Source organism: Pholcus phalangioides, unplaced genomic scaffold, assembly GCF_987345545.1.
Source record: "Pholcus phalangioides strain wild (caught in Gottingen) unplaced genomic scaffold, Ppha-v1.0 ptg000003l_1, whole genome shotgun sequence".
In the NCBI taxonomy this organism is placed as follows: domain Eukaryota; kingdom Metazoa; phylum Arthropoda; class Arachnida; order Araneae; family Pholcidae; genus Pholcus; species Pholcus phalangioides.
In genome coordinates, this window is record NW_028301596.1 from 40,861,228 (window position 1) to 40,876,690 (window position 15,463).

At 39.4% G+C, this 15,463-nt stretch overlaps 1 protein-coding gene across 11 annotated transcripts in view; it reads right to left on the minus strand.

Annotated features, from left to right (window-relative positions):
* LOC149088609 (uncharacterized) overlaps positions 1-13,612 on the minus strand; it is a 64,686-nt gene extending 51,074 nt beyond the window's left edge. For all 11 annotated transcript variants that reach the window (XM_089248220.1, XM_089248237.1, XM_089248230.1 and 8 more), the window contains exons 1-3: positions 13,449-13,612; positions 2,844-3,380; positions 697-750 (exon numbers count right to left, since the gene is read on the minus strand). In XM_089248220.1, coding sequence (XP_089104346.1) covers positions 697-750; positions 2,844-3,380; positions 13,449-13,500 — 643 coding nt within the window. In that variant the 5' untranslated portion in view covers positions 13,501-13,612. The remainder of the gene's footprint in view (positions 1-696; positions 751-2,843; positions 3,381-13,448) is intronic.
* Positions 13,613-15,463: the final 1,851 nt, after the last annotated feature.

Here is a 15,463-nt window from a genome sequence, read left to right on the forward strand (position 1 = left end):
TAAAGTGTAGAGGCGCAACGCAAGCATCTTTGATATCCCGGCGGCGATTCGATGCACCCCAGTTGGACGTTCGTCTTCTGCGCGTTGCTTGGCTCACAATGAAATATTTCCTGACATCCGTACACATTGAGGGGGAATGTCAGCAAAAGCCACTCAAGGACAATGCAGAGAACCAATCCGTACCAGCGAGGTTTTCAGACCGACCCGCCATTGCAGATATTATGTTGTGAGTGAGTTGTGACAATTATCTTCAACGAGGGAAGACGTGGTTTACGACCTGGTGCCTGGCCAGAGAACAACATAAGGCTCAATAGGACTACAAAGACATCATAAGAGCTCATCGATATAAATTTTGTATAATAGAAATATTTAAATCTGTATATATCTTTTTTTTTTTAATAATGTGTTTATACTCATGTAATGCATTTTATATGCATAAGAAACACCCGACACCACTCAGCCCCCTCATTCGGGGCAATGGCCCGATTATCAAAGTACCCGAGGACATATGTTGTTTAAGCTATTGTGATAACTATTACCAAGTAGAGAAACAGATGCCAGCATGTGGCATTGATTTGGTCATTTAGTTAGTGATAATTCATTAATTATTACCTAAGAGAAATCGCGTGAAAAATGAAAAGACATAGTCAAAGCTACCAAAATGTGATGTCAAGAGAAAAGTCATTCAATACTAACCTCCAGAGGAAGCTGGGAATTGGTTGGGAGCTGCTTGAGCTGGTTGAACTTGAGCTGTAATTGCGAATAAAAAGAAACAAAGCATATAAAACCTCATACAGGAGATCAATCTAAACTGACTTAAACTTCGATGATTTTTCTGATATAAATTATTTTTAATACCGTCTTTTTGCTACACGAATGATTCACTGAAAATGGGTCTAATAAAAAAAAAACCCATAGGATACGCGGCATTTCCTTGATGAACTGGCGAACCTCCCCTATTTTGAATTCCGCCATTAACAGGTCCCAAAGAGTAATAAAAAAAAACATATTGTGCATGACCCGCGAAAATAAATTTGTACACAGGATGCTACTTACTTTCCCTTGCCGCATTTTACTGGCGAACCGTTGATCCTAGAGGCATACTTCCAGTTGAAAAAAGTCTTCAAATAACTTTAAAAATCATTTAGGTTCATCGGTTGGCAATCGTTTATTGCAAATTGTAAAATGTTTACTCTTCTTTTAATATCATACAAAGCAAGCATGAACGACACAGATATATTATCTGTTATCATGTTCATTCCACACATTTTGCAGTCTTAAACTGTCAATCGTTCTTATACAAATATACAAATACAACGTCAGAACAGGCAAAACGAGGTGGCTGAGAAAAAGATGCCCATAAAAATATGGATGTCATATATTTCAAAAATACAGCAACCCAATTAAAAATGAACAAAAATTATAAACAATATATACACGTGATAAATATCATACAATGCCCATATAGAATACTTATGGTTGTCTTATTCTAAGTATGGATCGAGCTTCTCGATTTACCCCAACATGTTTATCGTATTTCTTTTTAAACGTGTCAATTGTGTTACAATTTACTACCTCCGGGGGTAAGCTATTCCATTTATTAACAACCCTATTAGAGAAAAATTCCCTGCGACAGCATAACCTTGCATTGTCCCTCACCAATCGATACTGGTGTCCCCTTGTAAAAGCGGTTGATTGGCGGTGTACTAAAAGTTCATGGTCCATCCTCTCCATCCCATTGAAAATTTTGAACATTTCGAACATATCTCCTCGACACCTGCTTTCATCCAATGTAAACATATTCAAAAAATGAAGTCTCTCTTCATAACTCAAGCCCTGCGTGCCAATAAGGACACGCGGAGCTCTTCTCTGCACCCCTTCAACCAAGTCTATGTCCCTCTGTAGGTATGGTCTCCAAAACCTTACCGCATACTCCAGTCCAGGACGAACTAAACCTCGAAAATGCGGAAGAATGACTTTAGGAGAACGCGAAGAGACTTTTTTGAAAATGAGACCAAGCATTCTATTCGATTTTTTGACCACCGCTGAACAATGTTCAGAAAACCTAAACCGCTCGTCAATGAGAATTCCCAAATCGTGCACCCTACTTGCATCCGGGATAGTGACACCATTCAAAATCAAAGGAAAGTATGCATAAATTAGGGAAAGACGCGTCGTTCGTTAGTTTATTTTGTTTTCCCCCAAACTTTTCTTCGACATTTGAATTCAAATACATCTGCGAAGATTGCATTTAGAAACATGGAATTTTTTTTGTTGGCCTCAGGAGATACAGGGCAAACAATTTTATAGGAGGTGTTCGTATGAAAAGTTCTTTTTTTTTTTGATATTTCAATAGCCTATACAACCTTCTTTCATGACGTAGTTCTGCACATAATTTAGATAACTTTTCTAACTGGAAGTATGGCTCTCTCTCTGGGTTCAACGATTTGCCAGAAAAATGCGGCAAGTGGAATTATGGAATCACCTTATGTAATTAATACGGAAATAATATGCGGACTTTTTACACCGAAAATTGCGATTGTTTTTAGACTTGGAATTCAAAAATCAATTGCCTGATTACTGAATGCGATTATCAAGTGTTCTAGCTTTGTGCGGTATAGAAAAATAATAATTGCTCAGTTATATTATTATAATTAGGCTATATGATAATGTAACTATACAGTTTTTTTTTTCTTCAGGATTTTTTAAGCATGATTCATGCCCACCAAGGCGTTTGCTCTTCTGTCGATTCATAACAAAATTCACCACGTGGGAAAACCAACGTATTAAATACACTTATATGCATAGTAAATGACACTGCAAATTATAAAAATCGTACTCACGTTGTGCTCCTCCCGGTGAGCCTCCATTAGAGAACGCATTCGACAACGCAATTGCTTTAGCTGCAGATCCTCCATATCCGGAGTTGAAATTAGCAGGAGCACCACCACCATTGAAGCCACCAATGCCACCACGATTAAAACCACCCGTATTACCACCGTTCAGACCGCCACTGCTGAACTGACCACCGCGAAAATTACCAGCGTTCATGCCTCCACTACTGAGTTGGGGACCCCCGAAATTACCAGCGTTCATTCCTCCATTACTGAGTTGGGGACCGCCAAAATTACCACTGTTCAGACCGCCACTACTGAATTGACCACCGCGAAAATTACCAGCGTTCATGCCTCCACTACTGAGTTGGGGACCCCCGAAATTACCAGCGTTCATTCCTCCACTGCTGAGCTGGGGACCACCGAAATTACCACGGTTCATTCCTCCACTACTGAGCTGGGGACCACCGAAATTACCACCGTTCAGACCGCCACTGCTGAACTGGCTACCGCCCAAGCCGCCGCTCATTGCTCCATAGTTCTGACCTGAAAGGGTAGATGAAAAAAAAAGTAATTTAATTGTGCATCTTCACAAACACAACATACAGCAAATTGTAATTTCCATAAACAGACGTAGACGTCAATGAAATTAGAGTAATTACAGTATTAATTTAGGGAATTCAAAATACAAAATTTGAAGGGTGGCGCGATACAGAGTTTGAGAATCAGTGATCTGAACCATAGAGTCGTCCAAACAATGCTCAATTTCAGTCAACGTATTTTGTAACACGAATTGCGATGGAAGCTCGATCATTTACGAGATTCGCATGAAACAGTTCTGGACATCGATAAAGCGCTATCTATGCGCAAAGTATTGAGCCATGTCAGTTTTTTTAATTCAAATGACTCCTTCAAGAGCCAATTTTGTTGATTTCCTATCAATCTTTCGAATTCATCATTGACTTTTGGCCTACTTTGTACATTCATCATTGACTTTTTCCTACTTTGTACATTCATCATTGACTTTTTCCTACTTTGTACATTCCTCATGAAGAGCTCTTTGCTACTGACGTTACCAGACGTCCTCGTTTTTGATGTCATTTCAAGCGTGCTCCTACGTCAGAGGTCTTCAACGTTTTTCTAGTCGCGAGCACCGCCAATACCCATCATCAAAAGATCACTCTTAACGCCGAAACACACTACACTTGCGTGACGCTGTGAATTCTGATTCGTGGAGAGTCTGAATTCGTGAAATCCCGCCTGTATACTGCGTTTCAGCCTTTACGGCAAGTTTGGCATACGTGTATGTTGGAAAAATAAGTATGATTTAATCCTTGAATGCCATTTGTACAAGCTGTTTTGCGATGTTGGTCAAGTGCTCGCGAGCAACGCAATCAGACACGAGCATCGAACACTCTGGATGCTTCAGGTAGCACCGTGATGCTTGCGAGCAACAGGTTGGAGATACCTGTCCTACGTTACAGAAAATCCGCCCTTTTGTCCTTCTTTTCAGGTTTTCGCAATTATTTTTGTTTCTTTCCAGAGGGAAATTATTATTTTTTCACTCTGTTTCATATAATTCTTGTTCTTTTCTCCCACACATTTTTACACGATTTGACCAATCGTCATATAAATTCTCAGAATACACCTTCAACCAGGGCAGGTACGATTCTAACAATTCTAGGATAAGATGAAAAAAAAAAAGACAATACGAAAAATAGATCTGGAAGAACAAAACCATAACATCCATATTGAGAATACCATTGTTTGCTCACCAGCATGGCCCCCACATCCTGTAGCGGGGCCCCCTAGGCTGGGATCTTTTACGGGCCCCTCGGCCAGACTTTTTACGGGCCCTTTCTGTAGTTAATTTATAACGTGAAAAAGAAAAAAAATGATGATAACCGTCCAGGGCACCAGGGCTACAGCACTGTCAGTCAGTCCCCCCATAATATGTGGGAGCCATAGCAACTGATACCGTATACTGGTAGTGAGAGAGGGATTTTACCTTTTCCATCCAGGAATTAAAAAAAAAAATGGATGCAAAAGACACTCGATGTGTATACTCCAACCGTGACATCGTTTCTATCAAAAAAGCGGCGCTCCCGGAAAAAAAAACCCTGAGGGAGAGGAAAAAACCGCTCGCCCTGCTCCAGGTAAAGGAATAAAACAGATGAGACTGCGAAAAATTCATTATAAGCGCGGGGGGGGGGGGGCAGACAAGACATACCTTTATTTTGTTCCTTTAATTTTTTAATTTCGGTTTTTCTAGCGGTTCTATTTCATTTGGGGAAAAATTATAGTGGCGGTGGTTTTTTTAGGGAATAAATGGCGCCATCTGTTGTAGAAGTTTGGAAAAGTGACGTTCGCAAGGGCGCACTGGCAAGCGTCCTCTTTTCCCAGTTTTCGAATTTGCTAACCCTATTTGTTTCCGCATGTTCTGCTGGTCTGGTTTTTTTGCACATTCTAGGTGAAAGTAACGATGGAACTATCCCCTGCTGAATGTATTTAAAGCTCATTTGACTTTTGTGTTTCTTAAATTTTATTGCGAGTATATAATTGCCGTTTATCCTTGTCCTGATTTTTCTTGTCAATTTTTTTTTATTTGAGCAGAGATAGAGGGCACTGACATGGAATTTTCATTTCAAGACGCCAAATTACGGATTCAAAATTTATGAGTTGTTGAGGACTGCCATGAGCCAATTTTTTTTTGTATTTTCAATGAGGAATTTCCCTTATACAGGGTGTTCTGTTAATGGACCGACAAACTCGGAGGGTTGCTCATAAGTAGGCATCAAGAGGAACAAAAATTGCAATGGAACATGGTGTCGCAAACCACGTTGAGAAGTTGAAAATCGCGAATAACGCATAGAGGAGACGAAAGGTGGATCTCAGTTGATCGCTGAATGCTTTCGTGGGTTCGCTCACCATATCTGACTTGAACAGCGTCGTGAAACGCCTGTGAACACACCGGAGGAACTCGTAGCTCGGATTGTCGTCGCTGCGGGAGACTTCAAAAGCATATCTGGTATCCTCGAGCCCGTCCGGGAAGCGTTTACACGTCGTTGTAAATTGTGCAATGTCATCAGCGGCTCTTGTAATAGTTTATCAAATAAATCTTTTTGTAGTAATTACTGTAATTTGTCATTCCAGCGTGACGTCGCAACCTGCATGCGTTTTTCGCGATTTTCATCCTCAACGTGGCCAGTGGCACATTCAAAGATCACTTGAATAACCCGCGACACAATTCAAAAACACTTAAACGATCCGTGGCACATTTAGAGATCCCTTGAGTCACATGTGGCACAGATTTAGAGAACTTAAGAGCCCAGAGTGCGATTCTACATCACTCAAGTTACCCGCGGAACATTCCCAGGTTACTTAAGTGATCCGTGGCATAATTACAAATCCCTTGAGTGATGGCGTTGTGCAGTTTCACAACACTTAGCGGCTCGGACACATTTCCAAAGCACTTGAAGGATCCGTTAAATATTTAGAGATCGCTGAAGTGTCTCTGTAAGGGATTTATTATTAGGGAGAATGTTAGTTCAGATGCCCACAAACTAGCGATAGATTTTTCTCGTATTTGACGCACCGAGTAAGATGCCATTAAAAATATTTCATATTTTCATAAAGGGGGGGTTGATGACGTAAGCATTATCTAAACCCCCCCCCCCGCACACGTCATCAAAAGTCATCGGAAACCCCCACCCCATCGATGCTGACGTAATACTTGAATGACCCCCTGAGCAACCCTCTGAGTTTGTCGGTCGATTAGGGGCCGTTCTAGTATTACGTCATCATCGATGGGGGGTGGAGGGGGTTTCCGATTTGCTGACTTCTGATGACAAGGGGGGAACGGGGGGGTTTGGATAATGCTTACTTCATCAACCACCCTTTATGAAAATATGAGTTAGGATTCAGAGGGGCTGAGCTGATGACGGAATTTTGCTGACAGGGGGGGGGGGAGTCAGCGTTTTGCTGACTTTTGCTGACGGGGGGGGTCAAAAATGGCTAAAAATTTGCTTACGTAATACTTGAACGGCCCCTTAACAGAACACCTTGTATAAAAAAAAAAGTCAATTCGAAGACAGCGCCATCTATCTTTAACTGTGATGAATAGAGACGAGGTAAACGATCTCAAGAGGAAAAAACGGTTACAAATTTAAATGGCAATAAAAATACAAAATAAAAAAGGAAAAAAAGGTTTTAGAAGAATCTAGTACCATTGGTATTGGATAGATGGCGTAACAAACTAAGTCACAAGCAAATGAGGAACCTTGTTTTTATGCTGAAAAAAAGTAGATGCATCTCACATCTTTTTCGCAATTTACAAATTGCACATTCTTTACTCTAGTAACCCAAATATATTTTTCTTCTTTTGAAATACGAAATTGTAAACCCCCCCCCCCGAGAGATTAGAATTTTCATTATTTTTAGCATTTGAAAAGTAGCGACAAAATTAAAAATTTTAATTTTTAATATCATCGCAAATTCTTATCCATATCTTACGGGATAAATTTCTCTCGGTACAATAGATACAGGAAACAAAATTTATTGATTGAAAATTTTCAGATTGAAGACTAGGAAATTCTATTCCTTACATCTTCACCCACAATAATTATTTCATTCGACGCCGTTTGCTGCCCTTTTTATCATGAATACCTAATAATCCATTTATTATAAAGAAGTTTTCACGAATAAAATTCCCGAAAGGAATGTAAATTTTACGGTCATTTCTAAAATAAGAATAAAATATGAAAAATGAGCAGGAAATCGAGGAAAATTTATCGATGTAAACAGTGCCGTAACTAGCCATTCCTGTGCCCTTTGCAAGAATTTGCATTTAGGCCCCGTTCTGCCCCATTCTTGGGGTCCTGGAATGACTCATTTAAGCCCATCAGGGCCCTCTATTCCAAGTGGGCCCTGTGCGAGTGCACCTACCGCACCTGCCTAGTTACGGCGCTGGATGTAAAAATAGTAATTTTGGAAAGTATAAAAATTAAATTTTTTTTCACGGGGCCTACAATAAAGAGAGGCTTCTCTTTATCGAAAAGGAAGAAACGTATTCCTGAAAAATTGCCGAGATGTTCATAATGAAAATTCTTAATTTTCATCAACTTTCGTGTCTTTTTCTTCACTTCAAAATTTTAACAATCGGACATTTTAACGTCTAAAAGTCACTAAAATCAAAAATTTCAATCATCGACATCTCGAAGGATTTTTTTATCCAATTTCCACTGTTTAATTTTCTTTCATTATACTATAAAGAGGTTCACATTATACTTATTTACATTTTCTTGTTTTGGGACTGCGTAAGAATTTTAATGTTTGTATATTTCCCAATTTTAGTTTTACGGAGGTACCATAATTGCCTTCACTTGCTGATAATTTCTTTCATATTTCATCTACTTTAGAACTAACCCTAGAATTTATATCCGCGTCAGAAATTCGTCTTGTGAAACACCTTATATATATGTGTATGCATAAAAAAAATTGTTTTTGTGTGTTTAATGAGGAGATTTTCAACGAGATGTCACTCGTATCTAACACATAACGCGATGTTCGACTGTTCGGGATGTTTGCACTCGATCCAGGTGGTACGTTGGCTTACGAATGCGTTGTTGAAAAGTTTATGGTCCTTGTATGAATCACGTCTTGTTTCTGAAGCACGTGCTTACGTAGTATCACCATCGTGACATGGGGGAAAAATAACTAAAATACTTCCAAATTGGAAATTGCATTCACGTTTTCCAATCGATAAACTTCATGTGCGTCGCATTTCTAGTATGAGCAACATCTACAGCTGTACAAGGCGGCGAATAAATATTATTGTGTTAGAGGTGGAATACCGAAAACCTCTTTTTTGCATACACTGGTGGGACAAAAAAATTCATCCGTAAAAGAGGGGTGAGCGTTAATAAGGGGGTTTCAATGATGCGTGATTTTATTATACAAGGAGAAATTATTATTTTGCTGTAAAAGATGGGTGACCGCATCTGAAGGGTAAAGTGGGGTTTCACTGCATTACTTTTAGCGGGCATAAAATATTTTACCGTACAGGTCCGGAAAAAAAACCTATCCCTTGGCCTAGACTTCATCATGACCGAATGTGAAGTGGAAAAAAGGTAGGATTCCTGATTCTTAATTCCTAATTCCTAATCCTTCAACAGGGTCCATGGGATAAGATTTTTATTGGACCTCCTTACGAGAGTTCATTGATTTTCTAATAAATGTTTAGTTCGAAAACACTATAAAATAAAAGTCAATCCCTATGGGCCGTCCATGCTAAAGCCCTGCCAGCCCTTTGGGAGGGTCATGTTGCGGGGGCATTCTCAAGAAAAAGTAATCTGTCGGCACTGATTTCGTTGACAAGGGTTATAAGCTAACATTTGGTAATAAATAATAATCATTCAATGTTGCAGGTTGTGAGCCACATTGAATAATTTCTCACGGTACGGGGGTATAGGGCACTATAGTGGTGACCTCACGACCGGCAGCGCTGATTCCAAACAAACACGAGCTGCGTGAGATTATAAAGGAAAACGCCATAGGACGCGTAGGCTATAGTCGTCTATGTTTAAATTATTTTTCTAAAAAAATATGATCAGAAAAGACTTGTGAGCTCTTGAAATGGAAACTTCAAACTCTTATAAACATGCAATGTTAAAAATATACTAATAGTTCGTCTCTAATTAGCTGTGAAAGATTTTTATTCCTCGCATGCTATCCATTCACGTGCGTTTCGCCTAATTGCTCTGAATATATTTATTTCATTAAATTTGAATTTTTATTTTCAAATTACTTCCTTTCATTAATTAATTAACTCTTTTTGATTGATTATTTCTTTTATTAAATCTGAAATTTGTTCCGATAATTCTGAAATAAATTTTTAACCAGCTTTAAATTTTCGTGAATTATGAACTTATTTCTTTCAAAAACGCTTAAGTATTACTTTTTTAACAATTCTGAAATTATACTCTTGACAATTCCAAAATTATTCTCAATAATTCTGATTTCTATCAGTAGTTTTGCAATTATTGCTTTCAGTTATTCTATGACTATTTTTTTCATTAATTCCAAAATTATTTCTTGCAATAATTCTAAAAATGATTTCTTTCATTAAAGAGTTTTTCATAAATTCTGTAATTGCGTATACATTTTAGATGCCGAGTTTGGCCTCTCGAAATACACTGAAGAGCCAAAAAAACTGGTGAACCTGCCTAATATCGTGTAGGGCCCCCGCAAGCCCGCAGAAGTGCCGCAACACGACGTGGCATGGACTCGACTAATGTCTGAAGTAGTGCTGGAGGTAATTGACACCATGAATCCTGCCGGGCTGTCCATAAATCCGTAGGAGTAAGAGGGGGTGGAGATCTCTTCTGAACAGCACGTTGCAAGGCATCCCAGATATGTTCAATAATGTTCATGTCTGGGGATTTAGGTGGCTGGGGGAAGTGTCTAAAGTCAGAAGAGTGTTCCTGGAGCCACTTTGTAGCAATTCTGGACGTGTGGGGTGTCGCATTGTCCTGCTGAAATTGTCCAAGTCCGTCGGAATGCACAATGGACATGAATGGGTGCAGGTGATCAGACAGGATGCTTACGTACTTGTAACCTGTCAGAGTCGTATCTAGACGTATCAGGGGTCCCATATCACGCCAACTGCACACGCCCCATACCGTCACAGAGCCTCCACCAGCTTGAACAGTCCCCTGTTGACATGTAGGGTCCATGGATTCATGAGGTTGTCTCCATACCCGTACACGTACATCAGCTCGAAGCAATTGGGACCGAGACTCGTCAGACCAGGCATCGTGTTTCCAGTCCTCAACAGTCCAATGTAGGTGTTGTCGGGCCCAGGCGAGGCGTAAAGCTTTGTGTCGTGCAGTCATCACGGGTACACGAGTGGGCCTTCGGCTCCGAAAACCGATATCGATGATGTTTCGTTGAATGGTTCGCACGCTGACACTTGTTGATGGCCCAGCATTGAAATCTGCAGCAATTTGCGGAAGGGTTGCACGTCTGTCACGTTTAATGATTCTCGTCAGTCGTCCCGTTCTTGCATGATCTTTTTCCGGCCGCAGCGATGTCGTAGATTTAATTTTTTACCGGATTCCCGATATTCACGGTACACTCGTGAAATGATCGTACGTGAAAATCCAAATTTCATCGCTATCTCGGAGATGCTATGTCCCATCTCTCGTGCGCCGACTATAACACCACGTTCAAACTCACTTAAATCTCGATAACCTGCCATTGTAGCAGCAGTAACCGATCTAACAACTATGCCAGACACTTGTTGCCGACCGCAGCGCCGTACTCTGATTGGTTCCATATCTCTTTATTTGCATACGCATGCCTGTACCAGTTTTTTTGTCTCTTCAGTTTATGTAGCCTATATAAAATCATAGGGTTCCCCGACGACCCCTTTAATATTTCAAATGCACAGCATTACTATTGATTCTGGAAAACATCTCACAGTTCTAAATACAGCAGCACAAATTTCAGCGGTCAGAGTTTTTTTAACGATTTTTTTTTAAAATTAAATCTTTTTTCTATGTGAAGTAACTAATTTCTAAAAATGGTCGGCGGGCCTATGAAAAAGCTTGGAGGGCCACATTTGGCCCACGGGTCATGGGTTGAAGACTCTAAGCCATGCTCCAACAAGGGTTAGGCTGACAGGACTGTAGCCCTGGAGCACCGGGACATTTCTCATATTTTTTTTTTCAAGCTATAAATTAACCATAGAAGGGCCCGTGAAAGGTGTGACTGAGGGCCCTCGAAGGATCCCAGCATAGGATCAATGTTGATCCATCATGGCCAATAATTGATCTGATGGCCCTGGCTTAAGGTAACGTGCGATTAGTTTTCACTTTAGTATCTATTATATCTTTTTGTTCTCAGGTATCTTCTCAAATATGGCTCGAAAAAATGTGACAAAGTTTCATAATTTATACTTGATTCCATCAAAGAACCGAAACTGATAGAAAGAGGGGAAAATGCAGTAGAATCCGATCACGTCAGATCCATTCACTTTGACAGAGATGATGAAAATATCTATGCCATTGTAAAAGCGGCACGAAACACATCACCATTTTTTATAGATGGTGGATTCAAGTGATTCATGGATTTAATGCATGAATCTAAAACATGGCTACTGGGATAAATACGAGCAAACAGATAGCATGCGAGAGATAAAAAGCTTTCATAGCTAATTAGGGGAAAATTATTAATATATTTTTAACATTGCATGTTCATAAGAGTTTGAAGTTTCTATTTCTACAGCTCAGAAGTCTTACTTGATCATGCATTTTTTAGGAAAAATAATTAAACAGAGACTCACACCTACGTCCTATATGGCGTTTTGCTTTATAATCTCACCCAGCTCATGTTTGTTTCGAATGCGATGACGGTCGTGACGTCACACTAATGTGCCCTATACTAGAGAAGTCGTCTTACCCTATATAACTTTAGAAAGATTCAATCATTACATAGTTAGAAAAATCGATGGCAGATGGCAGCAATGTTACTAGTATTGCACAGAAACAAACTTCAAGTACGTTCGCAACACATACATTTTCTGAGGATGATGGCACTCTCCGTTGTACGAAGGTTTTTGGCAGCTGGCTGATGTGTATCCTCTCTTTCCCAAAATTCATCTTCGCTTCAGCCAGCTGTTAAAAACCTTCGTACATACATTTTCCAGCATGGCCCTGGTCTTCTTGAACAATCTGCTTCTATCTCTTTATTGAGACAGAGCGGCAAGCCAGGATCTGGTTAGGGAAAAAAGTAGAGGGGACGTATTGACCTATAAGCTATATTGGCAGACAGTGAATACCATGTAACCAATATCTGGCCTGGATGAACCTTCTTAGAAGATTCTGCTGAGGTTGCTGAAATTGAATAAGGTCAGGAAGTAGTATAAAAAAAAAATCCTCTCTCTTGACACACAACAAAGAGGTTTTTTGGCGCACACACGTCAAACAGCATCAAGAAACTTGCACATCTAAGAAGGTAGACATCACGAAGAGACTCGATTCAAGATCAGTGATTGGTTAGATATTACGTGTAAAATGTCACTGTGGTCTTCGAAGGACCACAATGACAATGCAGACAAATTGTGACCCGTAATCGGTAATCTAAGTGATTTGGTAACAAATCCGAGAGAAAGGAGTCGAAAGATAAGACGGGACGATATTTCAAGGGTCCCAACATTGAAATTTCAAAGATAAATTGAACACCTTTGATCCTGGTCACGCGGGCCTACACATGCTTGCTTTGTACAGGACCTCATTTAGTCACATCGGATCGTGTTTATTGCCACCACGACACATCCATCCTTGTGAACAACGCTTCGATACCTCTAAATGGAGATATGAGTCAGGGTGTGCCCGGTCTGTCAGGATCAGGTCTCTAATACTTAAAGCATCTATACATTGATCGAGATGGATTAAAGGTTACGAGGAACCACAATGATTCCGTTACTTAGTACTTAACTCGTACCCGATTGTATTTTTCCACAGCCTACCTACATTGTGCCTGAGATTTCAAGCACGAATTCATGCACGGTTTTATCTTACAAATTCATATTTCACGTTTCAAAATGTATCTTACCTAAGGCGAGAGGAATCACGACTAGTAATGCCAAGCAGAGAAACTTAGCCATGTTGCTTGATGGCTATGGTCACGTCTCTACAAAAGGTTCCTTTGGCTTCTTTTTTGAAATCGATTCTGGATCCTTTTTTTCCGTTGACCAGTTTCGTGGTGCAAAAAAGTGAATGTGGAAGAATCGGGTTCGACTGCTGGAATTAATACTGTTTCAGTGCAAATGCCACGATCACGACCTATCGCAATAATTCCATCCTGGATAAACACGAATGCTTCAAGTATCGTAATATAAGACTTCTCGGAGAATTAACTCAAAACATTGCGATGTTTCGCCTAGAAAGAGCCTTGTTTATTGAAAGATAATAATCATGAATCTTCTAATATCTTGCCGTTCCATCTAGTATGGAATTTTCGTATCAGAAAAGAGGCAATATAAATTCTGACGTTAATATGCGTCATGTAATTCCTATGTGATACGGCAAAGTTTACATAATGGAGAGTGCGTTCAAATAATAATATGACGCAATACTGTTTGAGAAAATTTTTAATTGGACTACATTCACTCTCATCGTCTACCATGACGAGTTTTCCCATGTTCAGACAGATTCTGATTGGTCTCTGACGGCGTTGTTAGTACTGCACCACCATAAAATGCATTCATAAGTATTTATTTGTAGATAGTGCAAGACAGAACGTTGTGTTATGGAAATGCCCTCGAAAGAACAAAATTTGTTGAGGAATTCAAAACTATATTGAAGGTGATGATGAGCAATATATAAAAAAAATCGTTATAACAGTATCAAAATCTCCTCAAAAATATTGTTATAGAGGGATTTTTATCGCAGTAAAGGATCGTTATATCGAGAGGAATTTAAAATCGGACTATAGGCAATTCCAAACAGTATTTGAAAAAATATCGTTGTAGAGGGATTTATTGATAGCGAGGGGTTTCACTTGTATGTAAACGAATTTGCGTGAATTCACATGCAAAATACATCGGAGGACTCTTTGCACCGCAGCTTGGTGGTGGTGTACAGTAGAATTTAGTGCCTTTTTGAAATGGAATTGAAGTCATTGCATAATCTTTCCCCGAGCGATTGATGTTCGCCCTCCCCCAAATTATGTGGGGATGTGGGGGGGGGGCTCATACATTAAACCGTGATATATTTGGCTTTGCGACATTGAAAAAATATTGTGCTCCCATTGACAAAGTGTTGGCTCCCGCATCACAACTGGAAGACCGCATAACTCAACATACCTACAACATTGCTGCGAAAACACTCGGACCTGTTGCTAAACATGATGTTTTGAGATTTAGACTTACATCAGAATCTGATGGGGACTATTTTCTATTGAACATTTGTTACGTCATGTTTCTCTTTTTGTGTGATTTTCCTCCCTAATAAAGCATCAACTGTCTTCCTAAATCGGGGGGGAGGGGTCTTTACCCTTTGCGGGCCAAATTAAACTTTCCACAAAGCCCGTGGGCCACCAAGTCACATGTGGTATTCTCGATTATTGAACAGGGGTTCCTCAAATTACTGAACACTTTTATTTACTCTGAATTTATTTCTTTTATTATAAATTTGAATTTTTATTTATTTTCAAATAATTTCCCTTAATTAATTAATTAATTATTTTTAGTCAGTCATTTCTTTTATTAATTCTGGAATTTGTCCCGATAATTCTGAAATTATTTTTTCACCCCTTTCAAGTTTTCATTAATTATGAAATTATTCGTTCCAAAAATTCTTAATTTTTTTCATGAACTACTATTATTGACAATTCTGAAATTATTTCTTCCAGTAATTCTGTAAAGTTTTTTTATTAAATATAAATTTTCATCAATTATGCAGTTTCATTTACGGGCCTTGCATAGGGTGGCCAGATCATGTGCCTGAGAAACCGGAGCAAATCCTGATAAAAAAAACCTTGTACGGTTTAGTGCAGTGTCATTCTTTAAATGCTTCCTCTTTGCAGACCGTTAAAACTAAGTGAAAATTTTCGCAAACCGCCATAAA